We start from the raw sequence: 24,547 nt of genomic DNA on the forward strand, positions 1-24,547 counted from the left end.
TAGATGTGTATGAAAATTCTTAATGACATAAAAGTTTCTAAATATCTCAACGTCTAGGGGACATTCAGGAATATATTACTTCATAAAAGGTTTTCATACAAATCCTTATAAATTTAAAATGAATTTGGGGTTTTAGTTCGATTTGGATGTAAATTTTAAAAAATTATGAATCTTTTTAAAAGTTTTTAACATCTAGACGGACCTTCTGAGCAAGTTTGATTTTGTGATTTCATTTTTTCTTAACAGTTTATATTAATGCAACATGAAACAAATAACTTATGCAAATGAAAATAAAAAATTAAAACAACCAATTTAATTAATTTTATACGTGTCTATTCATATTTACTTATTATTATCTCTTTTCTAGAAATTAAAAGTGAAATAAATTTTATTTGTTATTTAATTTTACTTATGACAATTTTTACCATATATTTTAAAATCTAATTTAATTTAAATTGACTATATTTTTTAATTTTTGATTTGATTTGATTTTTTTAATTCTCTAATATTTAAGCAGAATTAATTTTTTTTTAAATGCGATTTTGAATTCCTTTTAATATTTAGACAGAGTTTTAAAAAATAATTAATTTTTTATAAAATTATTTAATAATCCTATCCTATTAGCAAAAATTAAACATAATATTAATGCAAGAATACATAATTTTTAATTCCTAAACATGTATTTTTCTATAAATTAAGTCAACGGCAAGTAAAAATATGCAAACATGTTTAAAAATTTAAAAGGAAAATTTTAACCTAACAAGCCTTTCACATTGCAGCCCAAAATAGAAGTCCACAAGCCCAGGTGAGTGGTGGATCTGGGTAGTCTTTGGTCCGATGGGTAGGAGGGTTTAGGGAACCGGGTCATGGATCAGGCCGATCGGACTGGTTAGGTTTGACCTGTTGATTTCGCTTTTCTTTTTTTTTTTTTTAACTTATAAAAGCTAATATTTTTTTAATCTCATTTCATCTCCGTTAAAAAAAAAAAAAAAACTTTCTTGTCTTCAAAGAGAACCAATAGTTTTCCAGTAGCTTTTACTGAGCGTCGCTAGCCACCTATTGTTTGTTGCTCCAGTTGTTGAAGCTTCTCGCTCGCTGCCATTGAACTTTCGACCTTTTTAGAATGCCGTTCTCATTGCTACGCCGCTGCTTCCAGTGGCATTGCAAACTTTTTTTTTCCTTTTCCATTTTTTTGTAATTTGTGACTAATTTTTAGTTTTTTTAGGTTAGCTCGGCGCTGGTGGTTCCTCCGTATTGGGAGGACTATGTTTTTTGGTTTTGAATTTTTTTTTTATTTTTTATTTTGGCTGTGGGTTTTTTTTTGTGTTATTTGATAAGCTATTCGATTGAATGAGGGTTGTCTTGGTGGGTGGTTTGGGGATTTTTTTCTTTCAGGTTTGGTAGTGGATGATGACGGTTATGGGGCTGTGGTGGTTCGGTAGAGGAGACATGGTAATGCTAGGGTAGCTGGGTGTAGTGTTGGTGGGTTTGGGGAATTAGAGACTCTGCCAAATGAGTGGCGATGGCCTAGTATGGGTTGGACGACAAGGGAATGTGGTACTAGTGCATGGGTTCGGCTGGGGTTTGGTGGAGACTGGGCTAAAAGAGGTTGCTGAGGAAGGTGCGGCTGGTTTGTTGCATATTGTTGGTGTTTGCAAGGATGGGGCTTGGTCGTGCGCCAGGGCAAGCCGGGGGTCTTTGGAGTTACTAGGTTTGTGCGGGCAAGGGTGAAAGGTTCTGGTTGAAAGGCTGGGAACTTGATTTTGGTTTTCTGTGGTCTCAGGGGTAAGGGCGCTTGGTGTAAGGGCAGTTACATAGGTGAGGAGGGCTATGGTGCGCTGGTATAGTGGTTTGTATGAGGGATTGACTGGTGGCTTCTATTTGGGTTGGTGGAACTGGTTGAAGAGGGGATCAATGATAGGAATGGGATGGTTCAATAGAGTTTTTTTGTGTGTTCCTTTTTCTCATGGGTGCTGGTTCGGATGCTGGTGAATGGTCGGGAATGTTTGGTGCTTGGGGCTCTAAAAAGCGTAGGTGCACGGTCAAAGCAGAAGGCTGGGGACTTGATTTTGGTTTTCTGTGGTCTCAGGGGTAAGGGCACTTGGTGTAGGGGCTGTTACACAGGTGAAAGGGGTTATGTTGAGCTGGTAGAGTGGTTTGGATGAGGGATTGACTGGTGGCTTCTGTTGGGCTAGTGGAACTGGTTGAAAAAGGGGTCGATGATAGGAGTGGGATGGTTCAATGGAGCTTTTTGTGTGTTCCTCTTTCTCTTAGGTGCTGTTTCGGAAGTTGGTGAATGGTTTGAAACGTTTGGTGCTTGAGGCTCTGGGAAAAATAGGTGTAGGGTCAAAGCAGAAGGCCTCGGTGCTTGGTGGAGACTGGGACTTCTTGTGGGAAAAGGCCCCAGATGGAAAAATAGTTGCGCTTGGTGTAAGGGCAGTTACATAGGTGAGGAGGGCTATGGTGCGCTGTTATAGTGGTTTGTATGAGGGATTGACTGGTGGCTTCTATTTGGGTTGATGGAACTGGTTGAAGAGGGGATCAATGATAGGAATGGGATGGTTCAATAGAGTTTTTTGTGTGTTCCTTTTTCTCATGGGTGCTGGTTCGGATGCTGGTGAATGGTCGGGAATGTTAGGTGCTTGGGGCTCTAAAAAGCGTAGGTGCACGGTCAAAGCAGAAGGCTGGGGACTTGATTTTGGTTTTTTGTGGTCTCAGGGGTAAGGGCACTTGGTGTAGGGGCTGTTACACAGGTGAAAGGGGTTATGTTGCGCTGGTAGAGTGGTTTGGATGAGGGATTGACTGGTGGCTTTTGTTGGGCTAGTGGAACTGGTTGAAAAAGGGGTCGATGATAGGAGTGGGATGGTTCAATGGAGCTTTTTGTGTGTTCCTCTTTCTCTTAGGTGCTGTTTCGGACGTTGGTGAATGGTTTGGAACGTTTGGTGCTTGAGGCTCTGGGATGCGCAGGTGTAGGGTCAAAGCAGAAGGCCTCGGTGCTTGGTGGAGACTCGGACTTCTCGTGGGAAAAGGCTCTAGATGGAAAAATAGGTGCTTCCCCCCCCCCCTTTTGTGTTCTTGTCATCGTTGGTTTTTAATTTTGAAATTTTTGTTTCCTTGCAGAAAGAAACAGTTGGGAGTTTGGCGCCTTGTGGTGTTGAGTGGGCAGGGCGTGAAGGCTTGGTACGGTGCTGGCCTAGTGTGTTGGGGCAATGGAGTAGGGTGTTGGGGATGCAGAATTGGTAGTGACTGTCGGCCACTCTTTTTTTGTTATTTTTTCTCTTTTTCATATATATATATATATTTTAAATTAACTTTTGTAATTAATTTTTATTTTATATTTTTTTGATTAATTGTAGTAATAATAATTTGATTAATTGATTATTTTTTCATATATATATTTATAATTTTTCAATTAATTAAATTAATCTTAAATAATTAAAAAATAATAAAAATAATTAATTCAAAATAAATTTAAATAAATTCAATTTAATGCTTAAATCGATTCAAAAAATGTAAATTGAGCTAAAAAAAATTACTTAAATCAATTTGAATAAGTTTAAATTAATTCGGATAAAATTGAGTCTTTACATCAATAATTAATAATTATAAGTTGATAAGAGAGTAGAAAATGCCTTTTTTCGTGCGGCACCACGTTCTTGGAGTTATCTAAAATGGCGAATAAAGCAGGGGAACAACTTTTGAAAAGTTGAACTCTCATCTTACTTTTGGGTTTTGGAACATACCAGTGCAAGACCTTGGGATCCATTTATGGGCTTTTATATAATCATATATTAACGAGAACATTGTTAAAATGGCTGCTTCTGTCTAGCATTTTCCTAAATACAATATGTTTTAAACTTGCTTATCTTTCAATCCTGTTTTTCTTGTGACAAGGGTGTATATGAACTTGAAAGTTTAGGCCTAATTTTTGGTTCATCTTCTTTCTTTTTATAGATACTTTAGCATATAAAGAATGCCTGAACAAATTAAAGACTAGTGAAGGTTTATACTTATTACTTTTTTTTTTTTTTTAAATTTATGCATCAATTTAAACTTTGCAGTGATTTCATAGAATAATGGGTTAGCATCTGTGCACCTGCAAAGACTAAGGTGAAATCAGAATATAATTGGCTGAGTTTCTCAGAGCAATGCACCGACTGTGAGAAAGTGACATACATGTGTACATCATTACATTTTATTTTGCACTCTTACAAATTAATGTTTGATATTGTTTTCGTTTTCAAACTAATGCAAGAGGCATTGAATGTATCTTTGGGAAAACTATTGACATATCCATTTGTGAAACAGGCTATGGTGAAGAACACCATTGTCTAGAAAGGTGCACATTACTTCATAAATTTCCAAATTTATTAGATTAATTTTATTTTAATTATTTATTTTTTAGTATATTATTTTTTATATTTTAAATTGTTAATTATGCTAAATAAAAAAACCCATAACAAAGCACCGGCATCATACTAATTATCCATAAAAATTAACTGCATGAACTATTGAGCTAATTCAATTTTTCGTCCTCCAAGGAAATATTGAAAGATTGAAACCGTCTTCCATGATTTTTAATTTTTTTTTTTTTAAAGGCAGAAGAAGAAACCCTCCTTCAATTCATGCTCTTTGGGCCTCATGGTCCTATCTTGCTTGGTTTTAGGTTAGTTTGGGTAAGGTTACCCCATCATTCATGCAAGCCCTACCCAATATTTTATACTCTTTTACAAGAAAACAAGAAAAGGATCATAGACAAAGACACAAAGTCCACCTCTATAAAATAAAATAATAATAATAATAATAATAATAATAATTAATAATTATTATTATTATATATAATAAGCTTAAAAAAAACGTACACATACTTAGGAAGAGGTGCAAACGCACGTACATACCTTAATGAATTTTCTAAAAAAATTCTGTAATTTATAGTTTTATTATTAAAAACTGTTAACAAGTGTAGCATAGTTTAATTTTTTAAGATGATTGTTTTAATTAATTATTACTAATATTATATTTTGGAATATTATTTACTTTTTAAAAATTTATAATAAAAAAATTATTTGAAACATTGACAAATATTATATTTTGGAATATTGATTTACTTTTTTAAAATTTTTAACAAAAAATTATTTGAAACATTGAAAGATAATATAAATATTTAAATTTGAATATTAAATTTGTTAGATATTATTGTTTAAAAATAAATAAATGTTAAATTTTATTTTTTTATATGTTTTAAAAAATAAAATATCTTAAAATAAAGGATATATGAAACTCAAATTTAGAAAAAAAAAAAAAGGAAAAGTGAAAATTGAGAAATGAAAAGGACCCTGGTGAAATACTTGTTATACAACATGAATATAACAAAAAAAGTTGACAATACTTGAGAGCTCCCTCCCCGCTTATAAGAGCCAGTGATTGGAGAAAACTTTGACCCGAACTTTGAACGTGATTAAATTGACTGATTCTGTCCTTCTGATTTGTACACACACCTAGCCATTAAAATCTCAATCGTTGAATTCCAAAATCCACCAATCACATAATGATATTATAGTCATCGGACGGTGAAGTTCCCATTTCATGGAAAAAGAAATATCCATTGAGTGACACATGATATCATTGAGTCTAACAATTTTAGCTGCATCAAAATCTTTGAAAAGATTACATCACAAAACAGTACAGAGAAGTGTGCACCAAAAAGAAAAAGATAAAATAAAATAAAAATTGAAAAGAGAAAGGATACGTACGTGCACTACAAAACCCAACAGAGTTGGGGCAGTACCTTTACTGCTGAACTACTGTCAGAATTTGGGTAATTTCTTTTTTCAAATTTTCAATTGGGTGGACCAACATTTTTTTTTACGGCAGTATAAACGTATGTTATTCTTTTTAAGTAAAGTTCTCAGTTACCACTTACCACGTTTAAGAAAATCTAATAAAGGTAACTTTTTCTGCTAAATATTATGCTGGGTTTGTCCTACCGTATTAATTGTTGCGTTTTGTGTTTGAATTTTTTTTTTTTTTAGAAGAATGCATTGGAGTTTGATTTTTTTAAATCTCTCTTTCTTATTTAAAATTGAAACTTAATAATTAAATTTAAATTTTTTAATTTTTTATTAATAAATCACGTAATTATTGATCAACAAATCATACTTTATCTTTATATATTTGAGAAAAGTTTTAGTTAAAATTAAAATCGCAAAAGAAGTTGAATTTTATGAATCGTGCACACGTGTGATTTTTTTGTTTGTTTTTGCACAACACTAAAAAATTACTAGTATTATCTATACTAAAAAGAAAAAAAAATTCACTATGACTTAAATTCATATTATAGATAATAAAACCTTAATTGCCATCAAGAAAAATTTTGTGTTCTCTTTTTTCAATTATAAATATTTAACTCTTAAATTACATTTATGTAAAAAAAAAAAAAATTCAATTTGCAATTTCTTGACCTATAACCTATTTATTTACTCCATCTTTTATGTTATATATATATATATATATATACATTTAACATGTATATATATTGATTTTCAATTGATTAATGGATTATTAAATCAATTAAAATTAATTTTGATATGTAACATATCAAATGAACTCCATTACCATTATCACTAATTTCAAAATCTTTTTTTTATCATTTCCCCATATAGGTTAAATTCACATCATGTTTAACTATTCTAATTGTAAGTATAAATTACTTTCAATTTAAAATAGTATTATCGATCTTTATTTGATTCTTAAATTCATTTTAATTAAATAATCATCCAAAAGTTAATAATTATTCTATAATTATTATCAAGACCCATCCTATAAGTAAGGGTGTTTTGGGACATTTAGAAAATAGATTGCATCTTTACAATTTTTTTTATCGTCATTATATTGTTATTGCTATGGTATAAAAGTATATTAGGTACTCTTTCTTTTTCTTTGTGATATTGTTATTGCTATGGAAAAAAAGTATCTTATGTTTTAATTTTTAATTTATTAACTATTTTCTATCCTTTTATTTTTTAATAATTTTTTTTTGTAGGAATGAGACTCATAATTAATCTGTTAAAGGATTCATAATTTTGAAAAAAAAAAAAGATTTTTTTATTTTTATAAGAGTTATTTTTTCCTTTAATTATTCATTTATTGTAATGGAAGACAATCAATCAGCTCCACAATGAAAATGAACTAGTTAATAAGTTTGAATAAACAAATTCAAACATCAAATAAACAAACTCAAATAATTCAATTTTCTTTTATTAAGTCAAGTTCTAGGACATCTTATGATTTATGTCAAAATCAAATACTTTTTGTAATGGAATTTTTTGTATTTGTGATCGATGTATATAAATTGCTATAATACATAATAATAAATAATAATTGATAACACACATATTTTTTGCATGGTAACAAATTTATATTGCATGCAATTATTTTTATTTATTTTTTAACCAACTTTTATTTTTTATGCAATTATTTTATGATAAGAAAATAATAATGAATTGTAAAACTTCAATTTTTAACTCCCATTACATGGTTCTAAAAGGTACCACTTAAAAAATATGAGCTTTTGCATTGGTTAACTAACATATTTAATTTTTGCATTGAATGAAAAAAAGGATATAAATTTTGAAAATTAAAAAAGTTAATGAAATTTATTCGTTTCATGGGCAATTTAATGATAAAACTCTATTTAAAATTTTTTATAATTATTTTTAGTTGATGGGTTTTTTTTTTTTTTGTTAGATATAATTTTTTGAAAGTTGAATTTCATATTAATTTTAAGTGTGATTGAATTGTTGTTATTTTTTAATAGTTCAATTATTCTTTTTTTTTTTATTTCTTTTTACGTAGTTGTTTTATAGCATTATTATTAGTAAACTTTTATTAGAGTTAAATTTTTTTTTTCAATTATCAAAATTTTAAAATGTTGTTGAACATGCATACAACTTAATTTTTTTTGCCGATTGGCCTTGGATCAGTTGGCACGATATTGGAGTTGCCACTTGAAAATTACAAATTTAAAAGAGTTTATGTGCATAATATCATTTTCAATCACGAAAGTTAAGAGAATTCAAGAGTAGATTAAAAATTAAAAAAAAATTAATTTTCTCTATATTATTACTTTTATTTTGCTTTCAAAGAATTATTATACATTAACTTTATTATTGGTGTATCATATGCAAAGTTGTTAATACCACACCAGACAACATTTTCATCTTTTTAAAAATTGATATATACTGGTACTAGTTATTTTTTGACATATTATTTTGAAATTTTCAACTAATGCAAATATATTTATAAATATATAAACTTGTACATAATAATACTATTAATAATCTATAAAATAAATATGTGATATCTTTCAAAACCAAATAAATAATTTTAAAAGTATAAGAAATAATCTTATCAATTTATTATGATATTTTTAAACACTTAATCTGATTATATAAGATTTAAAAGAGTTTTTTTTTTCATATAAATATTAAGATAAAAACAAATAGATGAAAAAAATTCTTGACTTCATGATTTTTAAACTTTAAAGAGGGAGTGCAATTGCTTTTTGGAAAGAGATTGAAATACTTATGAACTTTGATTTGAAAAAAATAAAGTGTAAAAATAATTACAATAAAAAATAGAGAAATCTAAGTTTTAAGGATTATTTTTTCAATTAGTTTTATTTATATTAGTTTAAAAATAGTCAAACAACAAAAGATAAGTTAAAAATTACAAAACATGTTTCAAATTCATGTATCGATCAAAATAATCTAATTTATTGAAATTCACCGAAATCAATTGAAACTAATCGAAACAACCGATATTACCCTGTACTCGATTCAGTATAAAAAATCACCCTTAAGTGTGATTTGGTATAAAAAAAAAATGTACCGACTAGTATGGCCGCTACTAAAATGAAATTAACAATATTGATTGTACGTGCTTAAATCTAGTATTATATAAAACTTTCATCTTTTTAAAATAAAAACCCTAGTTTCATTCTTGAATGTTTCTTAGTTATTATATATTTTTTCATTATTTTTTTATCTAATTGATAGCTCGTTTGGGAAGGAGAATAATGCAGCTCTTACTCAATTACTCTTTTAAAACAACATTAGATTCATGTAGATAAAAGATTATCTCTTATGCAATAACAAAAGATAAGAAAAATGATCATTTGTTATTACAAACCTAGATTAATGAATAACAAATATTTATATAGATAAAACAACCAATTTTTTTTCTAATTTATACATTTAATGTATTTATACATAAATAGTAATATTTATATAGATAAAAGACCATTTTTTTCTAATTTATACATTTAACGTATTTATATATAAATAGTAATATTTATATAGATAAAAGAACAATTTTTTTTCTAATTTATACATTTATCGTATTTATATGTAAATAATATGGTATATGTTAGTGATTGCAAAATTATGAAAGGATTTTTTTTTGGTTGAATTTTTTTTTTGTTCATAATTGTAAAGGGCATCTTAAGGTCAAAGAGGGTATTAAGGTCATTTTAGTCATTAGGTTCAAGCTGATGTGGTAGGATGACTTGATTTCTTGATGTCCATGTCAGCTCAACTAGTTTTACATCTCACCTAACAGCATGTGAATATGCTGACTTGTCAATCTTTAATAATATAAAGTCAAGTTAGACTCCCTAAACCCGACTTTTCGAGCTACGATCACTAAGATTTGATAGCTCTCCCTCATATAGAAATATCCCCTTACATTCCAAGCATGGGTGTCCATTTTTAACACATTTTCTCTAGATTTATTTCTTTGTTGAGCATTGACTTAAGCATCAGACTACAAATGCTAAAGAAACCTTCTACCTTTGTTCTTGACTGATCTTCAATATCTTATGATTTCAAATCTTTACTTTCTTTGTTGAGTTCAACACCAACATTTTGGCATGCTAGGTAAAGGCAATCACTTAGTTGGACCCACAATGGAACAATTTGAATCTTTAACTCCATAGCTGTAATCCTTTAAGGAGCTTATCTAGAACAAAACACCTCTATAAACTTTAAAAAAGCAAATAGTTACTACCTAAAGAAACCCACAAACTCAAAAATTATATACCTACAATGATAATAAGGTTGGCTTATCAGTTTTAGAAGAAACTTAAAAAGTTGTTACCTTAACAACACCAGAATATAAACCATCCAAAAGTCTAAACAAGTCATTTCAAAATAATAGGCCAACGAAAATCTAGAAGATCAGATGGAGCCCATGGAAACAAAATTTAAAACCAAGACCTCTATATTTGATGGTGAGCTCAAATTCTTAGAAACTTTAACCGTTACTAAGGACATAGATCGAACTCTTCCTAATTGCGAGATTTCTGTAAGTGCATAGATTGTTTAAGTAATAATAGAGATCAAAGATTAAGATATTATCCTACAAGGATTAGCTAAAGAAGCTTGATCTAACTACCTATTATCTCCATACTCAATCTATTATTTATTCAATTGAAAGGAGTATACAAGATGAAGCTAGCAAGAACAATTGAATAAAACGATAGGCAATACATGTTACTAGCAAAAAGTAAATCTATAACATGTAAGGTAAGTAAACCAAAAAAATAAATCAAAACAGTAGCTAAAGAAATTTGAATGGAATCTAACATGCTTTGGTTATAAATCTAATCTAAGAAACCGAAAATAACAAGCTCAATTAACCAACAAATAGCTCTTAATAAAATTATAACCAATAATAACCCAAATTAAACTACTTTCTAAATTCTAACAAGATAAAGGTCTAGAAACTTATTAGAAATTGATTCAAATAACTTTTAAATTGCAAGAATAAAAAGTAAATTAAGATCAAAACGTAATTGAAAGGTAAGTAATAAAAAGAAATCATAAGAATTAACAAGAGTAATTGAATCCAAAAACTAAAATTTAAATCTGAAAATAACTGAACTTGGAGAAAAAAATTAGATCTAGATTTTTATAGATAAAATGAATTGAAACTGAGCTAAAGTAAATTAGATCTACAAGTTTACTATCTAAATGAACAAAGAAATAAAAAGAAATAATCAAAAACTTATCTAAATGAACTAGATCTACAATCACATGTAATGAAGAATAAAAATAGAATAGTTACAAGAAATTCATCCAAACAACATTGAATTTCATAGAATTAAAAGGAAGCAAATGAATCTAAGTAAACACATGAACTAAGAAGTTCAAAATGAGAAAAAAGTAAACCAATCACCCAGATAGGAGAAGGAAGTCTTAAATTACTATCACTCACTCAAGCTTCAACTTTGCTTCTAGATCTAATTGAAACTTTCTAGAATTTTTTTAAAAATTTATAGAATGAATTTGAATAAGATTTTTTTCCAAATTTATAAAGGTATGAATCAGGAATCCATAGAAAAATTTTGGATTAAAACTCGTAAGATTTGAATATTTAGAGGTCGTTAACCTCTATTCTGATTAGTTTTCAAGATGAACAAGTACTTGTGAAAAGCACTATTAAGCTATTAATAGCATGAGGATTGAACCCAGAATAGTCACCTTGATCATTGAATTCATGGTGATAGACGTTTCTTCAACTTACAACCTGATATTAGGTCAACCAAGTCATCTGTTATGAAAGTTGCAAGGTTAGCTCCGCACTTTAAAATCAAATTCCCTACTCCTAATAGGATAGGAGAAGTCAGAAGAGACTAATCCATGGCTAGGTGCTGCTATGTATCATAACATTCAAGTTTAAGAACTTAACCATAAGACACAAAATATGAAATTGCTACCAATCATTTTTATTGGGCATGATTGATCACTTAAATGAATTTATCATTTTTTTTAGGTTGTCGTAAGCTTAACTATGGGTTCCTAAAAAGAATAAGTTCTGATATACTAAACAAAACTAGGTTTAGGAGGTTACGTGTGCAGAATGTCTTAGCACCTGACAACATCTAAAATTGGTGCCAAATTAACTTTATATTATCTTGTCTAAGCCTTAATTCAAATGATTCTTATTATTTATTTTTGTTAATTTCAATATTTAATTATTGGAAAAAAGTCTTTAGGTTTTCAGCAAAAAGAAAATTTTCTTATCTTAAGAGTAATAAAGAGAAATTCGTTATTCACTTGAAGAGGTTTTGTCACCAGATTTGTCAAATATTTTATGAAAAATATAATATTTTATTTCAAACATCATTATGTACAAACGATAATCATAATTATACAAAATAATTATATAAAAATATTTACAAAAAAATTTACAATTATTAAATTCTCACTATTAAAACTTACATCATGATTCCTTTTTCATTTATTATTATTATTTTGCAATTTAGATTAAATAAAATCAAGGAAAAAAAGAAATTGAAATATATATATATAATGAATAAAAAGATTGATTAAAAAAATCCTTACAAAATGGGTTTGGTCAGAACTTCAAAATAAACCTTGAGACCCAACTAATGAATTAAGACCTAAAACTCAATCTCAATGTAACATTTTGGATTAACTCAGATTTAAATAAATTAACTTATAAAGTTTAAAAAAAAAGTTAATTTTGCCAAATCATGAAATTCATACATTAAAGCTTTACTTGGACAAATCAAAGTCTTGTCAAGCCTAATTGGCAGATCTTAATTGCAATATACCCAAACAAAATTAGGTGTCTACACTATATAACCATCATAAAAGATAAAGAGGACTAAAAACCTAACAACTCCAAGCTCAACCACCACTGAGGATGCGCAGGACAAGGGAGACACTGAAGCTACAGTAATGAAGGAAAGAAATCAGTTTGAGTGTAAAAAGATGACAACTGATCAAAAAAAGAAAATGAATGAAAGCCTTTTTAAGAGCCGAATACCTGAACAAGCTTTTATGCTTGAGAAATTGTAAACAAAAATTTGAGCTTAAAGCTGACCTATTAAGCTAGTGTCAAACTGAAAAATATTGTGAATATGATATGAAGAATTAAAAAGATATTTTATATAAGCACAGTTCATACTTAGCAATTTAATGCATTTCCCCCTCTTTTTTTTTTACTATTTAAGCATTTCACATTTAAAACAAATTAACAAGACAAATGAATTTACGTCTGGAATTATATTTTTCATAGGATTCAATCCTGACTTGAACGAGCAAAAAGAAATCATTGATCAAAGACTTGAAATTGATATTGCTTGACTTGAGCAAGTTGAAGATTTCATACTAGTTTTTTTTTTTTTTTTAGGATAATCAAAAAAATGCATGCAAATTGGCTTTGAGCTCGATCAGAAAGATAAGTTTTTTCAATTACTTAAAAATAGTGTTGATTTTTTTGCTTGGACCCCATTAGACATGCTGTGCATAGATATTTTAAAGTGCATATGTTGAATACTGACAAAAGTGTGAAACCATTCAAAAAAAGAAGAGGTGATTTGTTCATGAAAGATAAAAAAAAATAGAGGACAAGGTTATCAAGTTGCTAAAAGTTAGGTTAATCATTGAAGCTTATTATCTTAAATGGATAGTCAATGTGGTTATGGTAAAGAAACATAACGGAAAATGGAGGATATATGTTGGTTTTATCGACCTAAATAAAGCTTATCCTAATGGCAGCTTTTTTCCACCAAGTATAGATCAGTTGGTAAATGACAATGCTGAGCACGACCTTTTTAGTTTTATGGATGCATAACCTAGTTGCAATCAATTTAAAATGTTGAAAGAGGATGAATAAAAGATATCTTTTGTGATCAAGAAAGGTTTATATTACTACAAGGTGATGCCCTTGACTTGAAAAATGCAAGGGCAACTTATCAGAGGTTGTTAATAAAATATTTAAGGATTAGATTGATCGTAACATGTAAATGTATGTGGATGACATGATAGTTAAAAGTAAGAACACGGATGAACACTTAAAAAATTTGGAAAAAACTTTCAATATTTTACAAAATAAATGTGCTTTTAGAGTCACTTCAAGTAAATTCTTAAGATACATGATATACCAAAAAGGCATAAAAGCTAATCCATAAAAGATGAAGGCCATCTTAGATATGAAAACGTTAAGTTTAGTTAAAGACGTACAAAGGTTGACAAAGAGAATAGCTATTTTATGTAGGTTCATGTCCAGGTCTATAAATCAAAATATTCAAAAATATCTTAAAATTTTGATGGACATTGTAATGTCAAGAAGCCTATGTTATAGCGAATCAAGTAAATTTCTCTTTTTGCCACCTATATTGTTAAAATCAAGATTGAATGAATCATTATACTTGTATATAGCAATTATCGACCAAGCCATAAGCTTGGTACTAGTTAGAGAAAAAAAGAAAAAATAGAGACCATTATACTTTGTTAATAATGTCTTAACAGGAAGCAAACTAAATTATTAAAAGATAAAAATGTGCTGGCCATATTTATAATCACAATCTATAGACATGCTGACCAATTAGCCTTTCAAGTAGATTTTACAAAAACCAAGCTTTTAGAAAGAGTGATTAAGTGGATAATGGAGCTTAGTTAGTTCGACTTACATATACTACTATAGTCGATACTTAAATCATAAGTTCAAATAGATTTTATTGTTAAGTATACTTTGATAGGACCTTTCAACATATCCATTTTAATATAAGATTAAATGATGAGGTAACATGGAAATTTTATGTGGATAGATTGGCCACGAGTAAAAAAAGAGAAGCTAGGTTGATTTTGGTTAACCCTAAAAAATACAACTCTGATATGCTCTTAGGTTTAAATTTAAAGCTTTAAATAATGAGACTAAATATGAAGCATTAATTTTCGAACTGAAATTAACCGTTGATTTGAATGTTAAATAGCTCATTGTTTATAGTGTCTTATAGCTTGTGGTTAGACAAGTAAATGGAGAATTTGAGGCCAAAGAATAAAAAATGAAAAGTACTTAGAAAAAGTCAAAAAACTTCTTGTCCATGTTTCATAAAATCGAGTTAAGAAAGGTTTCCAGATTAGCAAATACCTTAGTCGATACTTTATCCAAACTAGCCATTAGAATAACAATAGATAGCTTGGTTGGAACTTTAGTGGAAATTTGCTTGAAAATAGCATAAATGTAAAACAGTTTGTTCATATTGAATAAGAGAATGACTTTTAGATGACACCGATCAGAGTTTACCTAAGGTTGGGAAAACTACTTGAAGATAACATTAAGGCTAAAGCTTGATAAAGAAAACACCTCAGTATACCCTTATCATTGAAAAATTATACAAGTGGCCGTTTAGTTTGCCCTACCTAAGATGTCTGAATGAAAAAGAAGCAAATTATGTACTTAAGGAAATTCACGAGGTAATATGCAAGAATCACCTTAGTTTTTAGCCTCTAGCATATAAAGCATTGAGATAGATATTACTGGCCTACTATTAAAAAAGATATGATAGACTTGGTCAAAAAATTTGACAAATGCCAAAGATTTGCTTATATTTAACATTAACCTCTGGCCAAGCTTACCCTTATAATAAGTTCCTAGCCTTTTAATAGTAGGGAATAGACATGTTCGACTTATTCACCTAGGCTTTTGGGTAGATGAAGTTTGTACTGGTAGCAATAGACTACTTCATCAAATGGCTAGAGGTTAAAGTATTAGCAGTTACTACAAAGACATAAGTTGAGAAGTTTGTTTGAAAAAATATCATCTGTCAATTTGGGTTACCTTGATCATTGATAACCAATAACAGAAAACAATTCGACAATCCTAAGTTTAAGGAATGGTGCTTTAACCTCAGTATCGACTTAAGGTTCATCTCGATAGCCCATTCTTAATCTAATGGATCGATTAAAGTGGCCAACAAAACCATCTTAAAAGTTTAAAAAAAAAGGTTAGATGAGGCTAGGGAGCATGGGCGAGAAACTCACTAAAGTGTTATAGGCACTAAAAACCACCACTAAAGTTCTTACATGAGAGATCCCTTTTAACGTAGCTTCTAGAATAAATGTCATGGTCCCCTTAAAGATTGGCTTCTCAAGCTTTTGTGTTAAACTAAACAGTCATGAAATAAATAAAAAAACTTTAAAGCTAATCTCAATTTGATCGAGGATCAAAGAGACACAACATTGACTAAAATAATTGCTTACCATTATAAAGTTTCAAACTACTACAACAAGAAGGTTTATCGAAATGACATAAATAAGAGAGACTTAGTACTTAAAAAAGGCTGAAGCTTTAAGTAGAGATGATTGAAGTGACAAATTAGCATCAAACTAGGAATGCCCATATATTATGAAGGAAATGGCCCTATCTAGCACTTACAAATTAGAAGACTTAAATGGGAATCCTATAATGACATAAAATATGAATAACATAAAAATTTATTATCATTGGTAGTACTTTGTATATCTGAGCAAACTTATAAATATCTGATCTATAACTTATAAATATGATCTCATAAATAAGTGAAATACAAAGTTAAATAATCCATTTAATATCTGATGAAAATGTTCTAACCTAAAACTATGACTATGTAGATGTTCATCTATAACTGAAATATTTAAGACCAAGCCGAACAGCTTGATTTATTTTACAAAATTTAATGGATCATTTTAAGCTGAATTTAAAGATAAAAAATGTAAAACAATAAATGGAGAGTAAATAGAAACTAAAATTTCATTAATATAGATTTAGAACTTACCATTATAATCAAACTGAACAAAGGAATAAAATAAAAAAAAATTATCCTATGGGGCAGATCAGGCTCTTTTCTCAGTTCGAGCTTCACCAACTTGCATTTCAACTTGATTAGTTTGACCAGCCTCCTCAGCTTGAGTTACTACAGTAAAAGAATCCAAGCAGCTCCTCTTTTAGCAGCCACAACAGCAACAACTTGGTCTATTTTTCCATGTCATCTTCATCCTATTACTGTAACTCTTATTTCCTCTTTTCATTTCTTTTCATCAATGGCCTATTCGATTTTTAGATTGTTGATATCAATAATTGAAAGATCAAAGTCATTGTAGATAAACTTGACCTTTTTTAAAGCCAAGTTAAATGTGAGGAAAACTTGACCCTTAGTAAATTCTATTTGCCTATTATAATAATTCTTGAATGAGATGAAATTCTCCAAGACCTTCACTCAACTTTTTTAGATGCATGAAGATTTTCTCTTAAATGCTCTTTTTTTGCTAGAACGTATTGAGTCAGAGCTCAGTTTGTTGGAAGAGAGAGTATGCTGTAGCCTTTTACAAAGACATGTCATTAAACTACTATAGATTGCTTGATACCTGATCTAGTAGATCTTATCAAATTGCTTGATACTCTAGTTGAAAGGTTGATCACCAAACTAAGGAGCCTTTCCCTTGGTAAGTTGAGTAAACCTAGCCATGTTTAAACTAGAAGACTTTTGGAAGTTTAAGAACTAGCTACACCTATTATCTCTGTAACTAAAAACTAAACTAAGAGTTAGAAAAATAATTTATTAAAAACATAAATAAGGGGTTAGAATTAGCAAAAGTAATTACCTCCAAATCTAATCTCCTAAAAAATAGTAAGGAACATCAGCCTAAGGATATTTACAACTAGGTTTCTCGCACAAGGAAATCTTTTATTGTATTTTGGGCCTCGAGCATATCATTAGTCAATGGCCTTGTACTAGCCTCATAAAAAATGTTTGGGGCATTATTCACCTCCCACGTTCTAATAACCCTCTTTATACAAAGAAAGAGGATCTTTCAAGTTTTTATGGAGCTTGGGCAATTGGAAAAAATTTTTTTAGATGGATGAGTTGTTACATAGTACTAGTTTTTCCCATAAGTGTGTTTTTTAATAACAAATTTTTTTTAAAAAAAGCATATAGAAAGGAGAAGACCTAACTTTTGACAAAATGATAATACCTATTATATATCTTAAAATAATTAGGTTTGAGCTTAATGATAATTAAATTATAAGCTAATAAAAGTTTTAACAATGAAAAAATGTAAAGAAAAATTAAGGCTAGCTAAGATAGAGTCTTAACAAACCCAAACCTTATAAGACTCTTTAAGATCAGTTATTTGATCATTAGAGCTCTATTTAACTACCTTAAAATCATTAAAAAGCTAAACCATTTTTAAGGTAGCTACATGGTAGTAAGAATAAAGGTGAGGACATTCTTTAAGAATAATATGACCCTTAAGGTTTCTTATACCTTATTTGGGGTAGCCCTTAGCTGACAAGAGTTGTAAGGGGAAGAAAATAGTCAATAATGATCATGTCAATCTTAGACTCTATAGACTTTAAATCATTTTCCTTTTCTCTTTCGACCTATTTAGACTTTATGACCTATTTAAGTTCCTTCAACTATTCAAGGTTGGGAACCTTCTTGACTTTAAAAAAGGATAAAAATGACTCAAAGTCAAAATTAGTTTGACATTAACCTTAAATCAAGATTTGAGACTGGATTTATGATGGTAAAGGCATTGGGAAGAATCATTAAATGCTTAGCCTAAATAAAGACTGAAGTAAAAGGGAAAAAATTAGAGTGAGGAATTGGGTTATCAAGGTCGACTAGAGCTGGTGAATTATTCATGTAAGCACTTAAAACAACTAAAAGCTGATATATACCATGAATAACTATTTCACCCTGAGTTTGCAAACTAACTTCAACTTTATTCATTGCTTTAAACATTTCGTTTAGCCAAAAAATAGCTCAACTATAGTCTTTTCTTGTAATAATATAGGGAATCTCATTATCCGAAGGAATTTCTATACTATCATGGCTAACATGGGTACCATGACCTCTATCTTAAAATTAGACAAGTTTGAATTAGAATAAGACATGTTAAATGAGGCAAGTAAATGTATTGGAGAATTTGAAAAAAAAAAAAAAAGGGACAGGTAAAAGAATCTTGGAACTAGCAAGATGAAAATAACAAAATCAAGTTAGAGGTAGGGTAGGAGAATCTAAATGTTAAAAGTAACAGTGAAAAATAAAGTCTCTTTAAGAAGTTTACATAAGCAAGGACCATATTGAATGAATGACTTAGATCGAGCTACATCATGTTTCAAAAATTGAAAAAAACTTTCCAATTTCCTTTTTCAAATTCAAAGAATTATCCAAATTCAAAGTAATCATAAAAAATTCATTTAAAGCTCATTTTTCCTCACTAAATGTTGATTAAGATGAATTTTCAAGAAACATCCCAACTATGAATTCAAATATGCTATTAACAACAAACTCAAATGAATAAAAATCTACTAGGATGGACACCCAAATAACCTCGGTCAGAGTAAAAACTTCAAACAAGTAAAACCCAAACTGTTGAGATTTTAGCAAATATCTACTTCGATAAGATCGCAAATGTTATCTAATCACATCAATGCCTCAGAACATTTAAGTCATTTAAAAAAAGTTAAACTAAAAAAATTGTAAAAAAAATCCAACACTCAAAGTCCTAGCTCGAATGTAACTTCAAAAATTAAGCACAACAACTAAACGCCAAAGCAAATTAGGTATTTTGACCCAACCTTTGTTTGAACCATCAGATTGTTTGTTGGAGGGGATAGACTTAGGGGCATTTACGGTCAAAAAGTGTGTAGTGGACTTTTCTAACAAGAAAGTGATACATTATCAAACTAGAGTCATTTTGATCGTTAGGTTTGAGCTAACATGGAATGCTGACCTAATTTCTTGGAGTTCATGTCAATTTGGTCAGCTCTACAACCCACTTAATAGCATGTGAATATGCTAACTTGTTAATCTCCTATTAGATATTCCTCTTCTATGTCAAGTCAGGTAGGCCTTATCAACTTTAAACTAGATCCTTAAAGCTTCGATCACTGAGATTCGAATACCTTCTCTCTCTCATGTATAAATACCTTTTACAAGCCACATTTAAGGATCCATTCTCAACATACTTTTTCTTTAGATTTTTTTTAAGTATTAATTTGAGTGTCAAAATACAAATATTAAAAAAATTTTGACTTTAATTTTAACAGGTTTCAAATATCATATAATTTTAAGTTTTTATTAGCTTTGTCGAGTTTGGTACCAACAATAACTTATTGAAACTTGAGATAATTTATAAACAGCAAAAATTTATAATAAAGAAATGTAAAAAGAAAAAAGAAAGAAAAAGAAGGGAGAATTTGGATAGATAAAGCCCAATCTTATTTTCTTTCAAACCTTACCCCTTTCCCTATTCTTCCCTTTGTCTGATTTTCATTTTTTTATTTTTAAAAAGAATAAAAAAATACCAACTTCGAAAATTCACAAGCCTTTCATATACATGATTTTTTTTTTCACTATCTTTTTCTATCTTCCTTTCATTGCCTCTTCTTATGTGAAAAAAAAAAAACTACAGAATTTCTTTAAAAAAAAAGAGAAACTGAAAAACTTCCATGGATCTTTACGATACAACCAACATTTTGTTCAGCAAAATCAAAAGTTTTGATCCAAAAAATGCTCCAAAATCATAGGTTACATCCTTATCCAAGACTTAGTAAATAGGGATTTGATGCGTTTAGTCTTTGGTCCTGAAACCTTATTACAGTCCCTTGTCTTTAAAGTTAAAACTTACTTAGAACTTTCTTTAAACACTTTCTTTACTCCTTTAAACTCAATCTCAAGACCTAATAGCTCCAACTCCAACAATTCCTAAAATCTACTTCCTCAATCATCTTCTAGGCTTATTCTAAGAAATGGGTTCTTGGAATTTTCAATGAATGTGTCTTATTGGTCTCTTACTAATAGCCCAAGCTCAAGTCTTTTTCTTTCTTACGAAAATATCTGCTATGGGTTTTTCTTAGTTCTTTCAAAAATCAAGGATAACAATGCTAATTTGATTGATAAGAATCAAATAAGTAATTTTTTTCATCATTGAATTATTCCTCCTCTTCTAGGAATGATGACTTTGTTGTTCATAGAAGGAGTTTTTCAGCAAGTGATGCATAGTTTGGGAGATTTGAAGAAATCGATGGATATGATGGTCTTATGGATAGTTACGAGCCTTGTTTTTATTTTGCTAGAGGCTTTTGTAAGAATGGTGATAATTGTAAGTTTCCACATAGTGTCGATATAGCTGATAATGTTCACGTTAATGGTGTTAATGTTGGTTCACCTAATAAAATGGACCTTCCTTATCATCAACATGAGGAAATGATGAGAATGAGAGCAGCTGCTCATCACCAAAGATTGGCTGTTGCTCTGTTGATGGCTGGTGTTTCTTTTCCTTTGCCTTATGAAAAAAACATGAATCTTCTATTGCAACAACAAATTAATGCCAAGAGGTATGTTAAAGATTCCCCATTTGTGCCTACTGGGCCAAAAAGCCTTGAGGAAGGCATGTGGGCATGGGTTATAACTCTTGTAATCCAAAGGATAAAATAAAAAAAAAAAAGATTCCCATTTGATTCATGTTGTCTTTTTTTCTTTTATTTTTTGCTATTTTATCTAAAAGGCTCTTAAGTTTTGTTTTAAACTTGGGCTTATCTAGGTGGCTATGGGATCCGCAAAGATTTTTGCATTAGGGTTTGTTTTGGTTTTATATAAAATATATGCTGAAATAATTTAGATGTTTATCTATTTGGCCTTTCTATCCTAGTTTTGTTGCTATGAATTGTTTCTTTTGGTCAGTTTTTATTATTTACTTTTGTTTATATTTAAACGTTTCCTGGTTGAATAATAGAAACATTTATTTTGCTTTTGTTTTTGTTTTTGGTGCTGTGGTGCATAAAGTTCATTAATTTTAGTTTAACTCAGCAGTGGAGTTTTCTATTCATAATAATTGTTGGTTTTGTTTTGGTGGGAGTATTGGTTAGTTAAAAAATCATAGCATGGGCATTGGCTTATTTTTCTTTTGTGCTAAATTGAAGCTTTTTCGTCTGGCACACTGTGATGTTGCAAAGCTGTTGCATTGATGTTGGACGAAGAAATTTGCAAGTTTGCCCAGGGCTGGTTTGGGAAGAACGATTTTTTGGCAATGGGATTGGCAGAAAAGGTTAACTCAGTATCAAAACAGATTTACCTGACTTTTCCAGCTGATAGTACATTTAAAGACGAAGATGTTTCAAACTACTTTAGGTATCTACTTTTAAATGGTCAGACACTTTTTTTTCTCTGATTGTATATGCAGTTTATGATTTATCTTAAGTCTCTTTGCATGTTGTTGAGTGGGGGGCTGCATTTTGAATTATTTGTCCACTATTGGTTTAGTTTTGATGTTGCAATTTAGGTCAACTATTGCTATGGTACTACCTTCCATAGTAAGCAATTTGGCATCCTAGACCTGTTTAAGGGTCGGAGAACTATCAAACCCGAAGGTTTGTCTAAGTTTTGAAAGGGCTTGGATAAAAAATTAAAACCTCTTAAACAAGTTTGCACTCAATTTTTAGGTTCATTTAAATTTCAGGTCAAATCTTGGGCAAAAGATTTAAAACTCTAGCCCGACCCGAATTCACATATAAGCAAATTTTTTATTTTTATATATATGTAAATTATATAAAAATTAATTCATATATATATATATAAATAAATAATAAAAATTATATATATTTTATTAAACTTAATTTTTATTTTTAATTTTTACATATATAATTTTTATTTTTAATTTTTATATATATGTGAATTAATTATAATCTTATTAAATTTAATTTAATGCTACTTTTTTAATTTTTTATTATATAAATTAAGTTTAATAGATTGGCTTAAGATTTATCTTTTTAATTTGGGCTAGGTTTGAAAAAATTATGAGGTTTGAAATTTTATGTCGAATTGGGTCTGGATAAGCATATAAGTTATTAATATCAAATATGAGTTCAGTAGAATGCAACTTGGCCCAGCCCATAAACACCTCTAATATGTACCATGATGGTTACCCGGTGCCTTACCTACAATTACTGTAGTTTTCACCATGCTTCTCAAGGATTGTATCAAGTGAAAATGTTGAGGGTAAAGAATTCAGCTTCTAATTGTTGGAAAAGTAGTTTTACATTTACTTTTGTCCATCCAGGGACTGAAGCTCATTTTGGCCAGAGGAAACCCCCATTACATTCATGATTCACGTGTGCTTGTTAAGCCCTACAAGGAAAAAGGAAAAGTCCCGGGCAAGTATGGCATCTTCTCTTGTTTGCATTTTTATCTTGCATCTTGCCCTCATGGTGCATTGATTTTATAACTGTCAATGGAATAATTGCAGGAGGCAACACCTGCGACAACAGTTTGAGAGGGGGAACTTTTGTCCATGTTCAAGCCCTTCAGGGCTTGTACCTAGAGAGCCCTATGACCTTTGTGTTGGTAGGCAAACAAACAAGCATTGGTTTTCGCAGGGTTGTCAGTTCATGTGGTCTTTTGAGTGAAATGATAGGAGGGGAAACTGAATGCTAATTTGCAGTTTCTTTTGTTTTATTGTATTCTTACTCTAAATTTAGAGGTTCTTGATTTCTCTTTATATACAGGGGGCAAAGAAGTTCTATAATGAACCGAAGATGATGTTGAGAAGAGAATTGGAAGAGCAAGCTGATCTCCAGCAAGCTATTGAACTGCAAAGAAGCAGGTTCATGAACTTGCAACTTCCAGACTTCAAGAATGATGGTATTCATCATCACCAGCGCAGCCTATCTGTTCATGCTTCTGTTTCCTTGCCTGCTTATTCCCATGCCAGTAAAAATGTTCATCCATCTGACAGCATTAGACAAGTAGTCTCAGAAGGTTTCTTAACCAGCCTTGGTTGTTCTATCTCATATTATTATCCTTTTGTTGGATTTGTGAATCTCAGTTTGGTGGTTGTGTGTGCATGAATGTCCGGATAAGTTTCCTTTTCTCTTGTTCCAAAAAAATAATAATAATAAAGAAAATAAATCAAAATCAGTTGTTCAATATGTTTTAGTTTGTCAAATCAACGAATGGGATAAAAGCTTTGCTGTAGTTAAATTTATATTACTTCTTTTGCTGTCAATGGTGATAATACAGCTGCTGCTGTTCCCTCAACTATGAACGCTGCTGAGCAGGAAGAAGTGAATTCAGCTAGTGTTCAAAAAGGTGGAGGAAATAGCCAAGAGTGTTCCTACCGCAAAAGTGTATGATCTCTCTTAACAACATGGAACTTCATTTGAAATTTAGATAAAACTTCCAACAAGTACAGATGCTGTAATTCTTATTTTTATTCAAATCTTTTAGTTGTCTTTCTTATTTGTTTTCATTTCCATTTCTTGTAGATGTCATGAGGGCAGTGTAGAGCATGCACTTTCTGATAGCCCTTCTGCTTCGCATAAAAGTCTACTGAAAATCAAGTCTCTGAGTTTCCTGCTTTGGCAGAAGCAATTGAAAGTCCTGCATTGGGTGCTACTTCATCTTGTGAAAATGATCTATCACTGCCCATCGTTTCTACTAGCGACATGGCCTCCGTTTAGTTTATCCTCTTCTTAATGCCAAGGTACTATCTCCGCTTTAACATTGTTAGATTGTATTGTTAGTTTATCCCATAATTTTAAGAATTTGTATTGTTTTCAAGAGTTAGATGAATGTGCTTACAAGAAGATATATTTTTGAAAGAATATAATTATTGATGATATATATATTAATTGTTATTTGTTCTTGTAAAATTTATTAATTTTTGAGTTAATTTGTCTTTATAAAATT

General features: G+C 30.0%; 1 protein-coding gene and 1 long non-coding RNA gene across 2 annotated transcripts; both read left to right on the top strand.

The window, feature by feature from the left end:
• The first annotated feature begins 653 nt into the window (after nucleotides 1–653).
• On the top strand, nucleotides 654–3,421 carry LOC149514726 (uncharacterized). The gene is made up of 2 exons (XR_016327975.1): nucleotides 654–3,048; nucleotides 3,121–3,421. It is a non-coding gene; the product is annotated as an uncharacterized LOC149514726 (long non-coding RNA).
• A 17,481-nt stretch (nucleotides 3,422–20,902) lies between these two features.
• LOC111302413 (zinc finger CCCH domain-containing protein 55-like) lies at nucleotides 20,903–24,318 on the top strand. The gene is made up of 8 exons (XM_089744242.1): nucleotides 20,903–21,251; nucleotides 21,817–21,991; nucleotides 22,143–22,158; nucleotides 22,920–23,017; nucleotides 23,106–23,199; nucleotides 23,365–23,617; nucleotides 23,879–23,985; nucleotides 24,184–24,318. Exons 1-8 carry the CDS (start codon nucleotides 20,903–20,905, stop codon nucleotides 24,316–24,318), a joined length of 1,227 nt encoding a protein of 408 aa, XP_089600368.1.
• Nucleotides 24,319–24,547: the final 229 nt, after the last annotated feature.

Source organism: Durio zibethinus, chromosome 15, assembly GCF_047325235.1.
Source record: "Durio zibethinus cultivar Kanyao isolate XHJ-2024 chromosome 15, ASM4732523v1, whole genome shotgun sequence".
Lineage (NCBI taxonomy): Eukaryota > Viridiplantae > Streptophyta > Magnoliopsida > Malvales > Malvaceae > Durio > Durio zibethinus.

Excerpts from the sequence above, each read along its gene's own strand:
- LOC111302413 (XM_089744242.1), top strand. The coding sequence starts at position 20,903 with ATGGATAGTTACGAGCCTTGTTTTTATTTTGCTAGAGGCTTTTGTAAG. Across the intron at positions 21,252-21,816 it reads GCCAAAAAGCCTTGAGGAAG|CTGTTGCATTGATGTTGGAC; the intron begins GCATGTGGGCAT and ends GATGTTGCAAAG. Across the intron at positions 23,018-23,105 it reads AAAGGAAAAGTCCCGGGCAA|GAGGCAACACCTGCGACAAC; the intron begins GTATGGCATCTT and ends GAATAATTGCAG.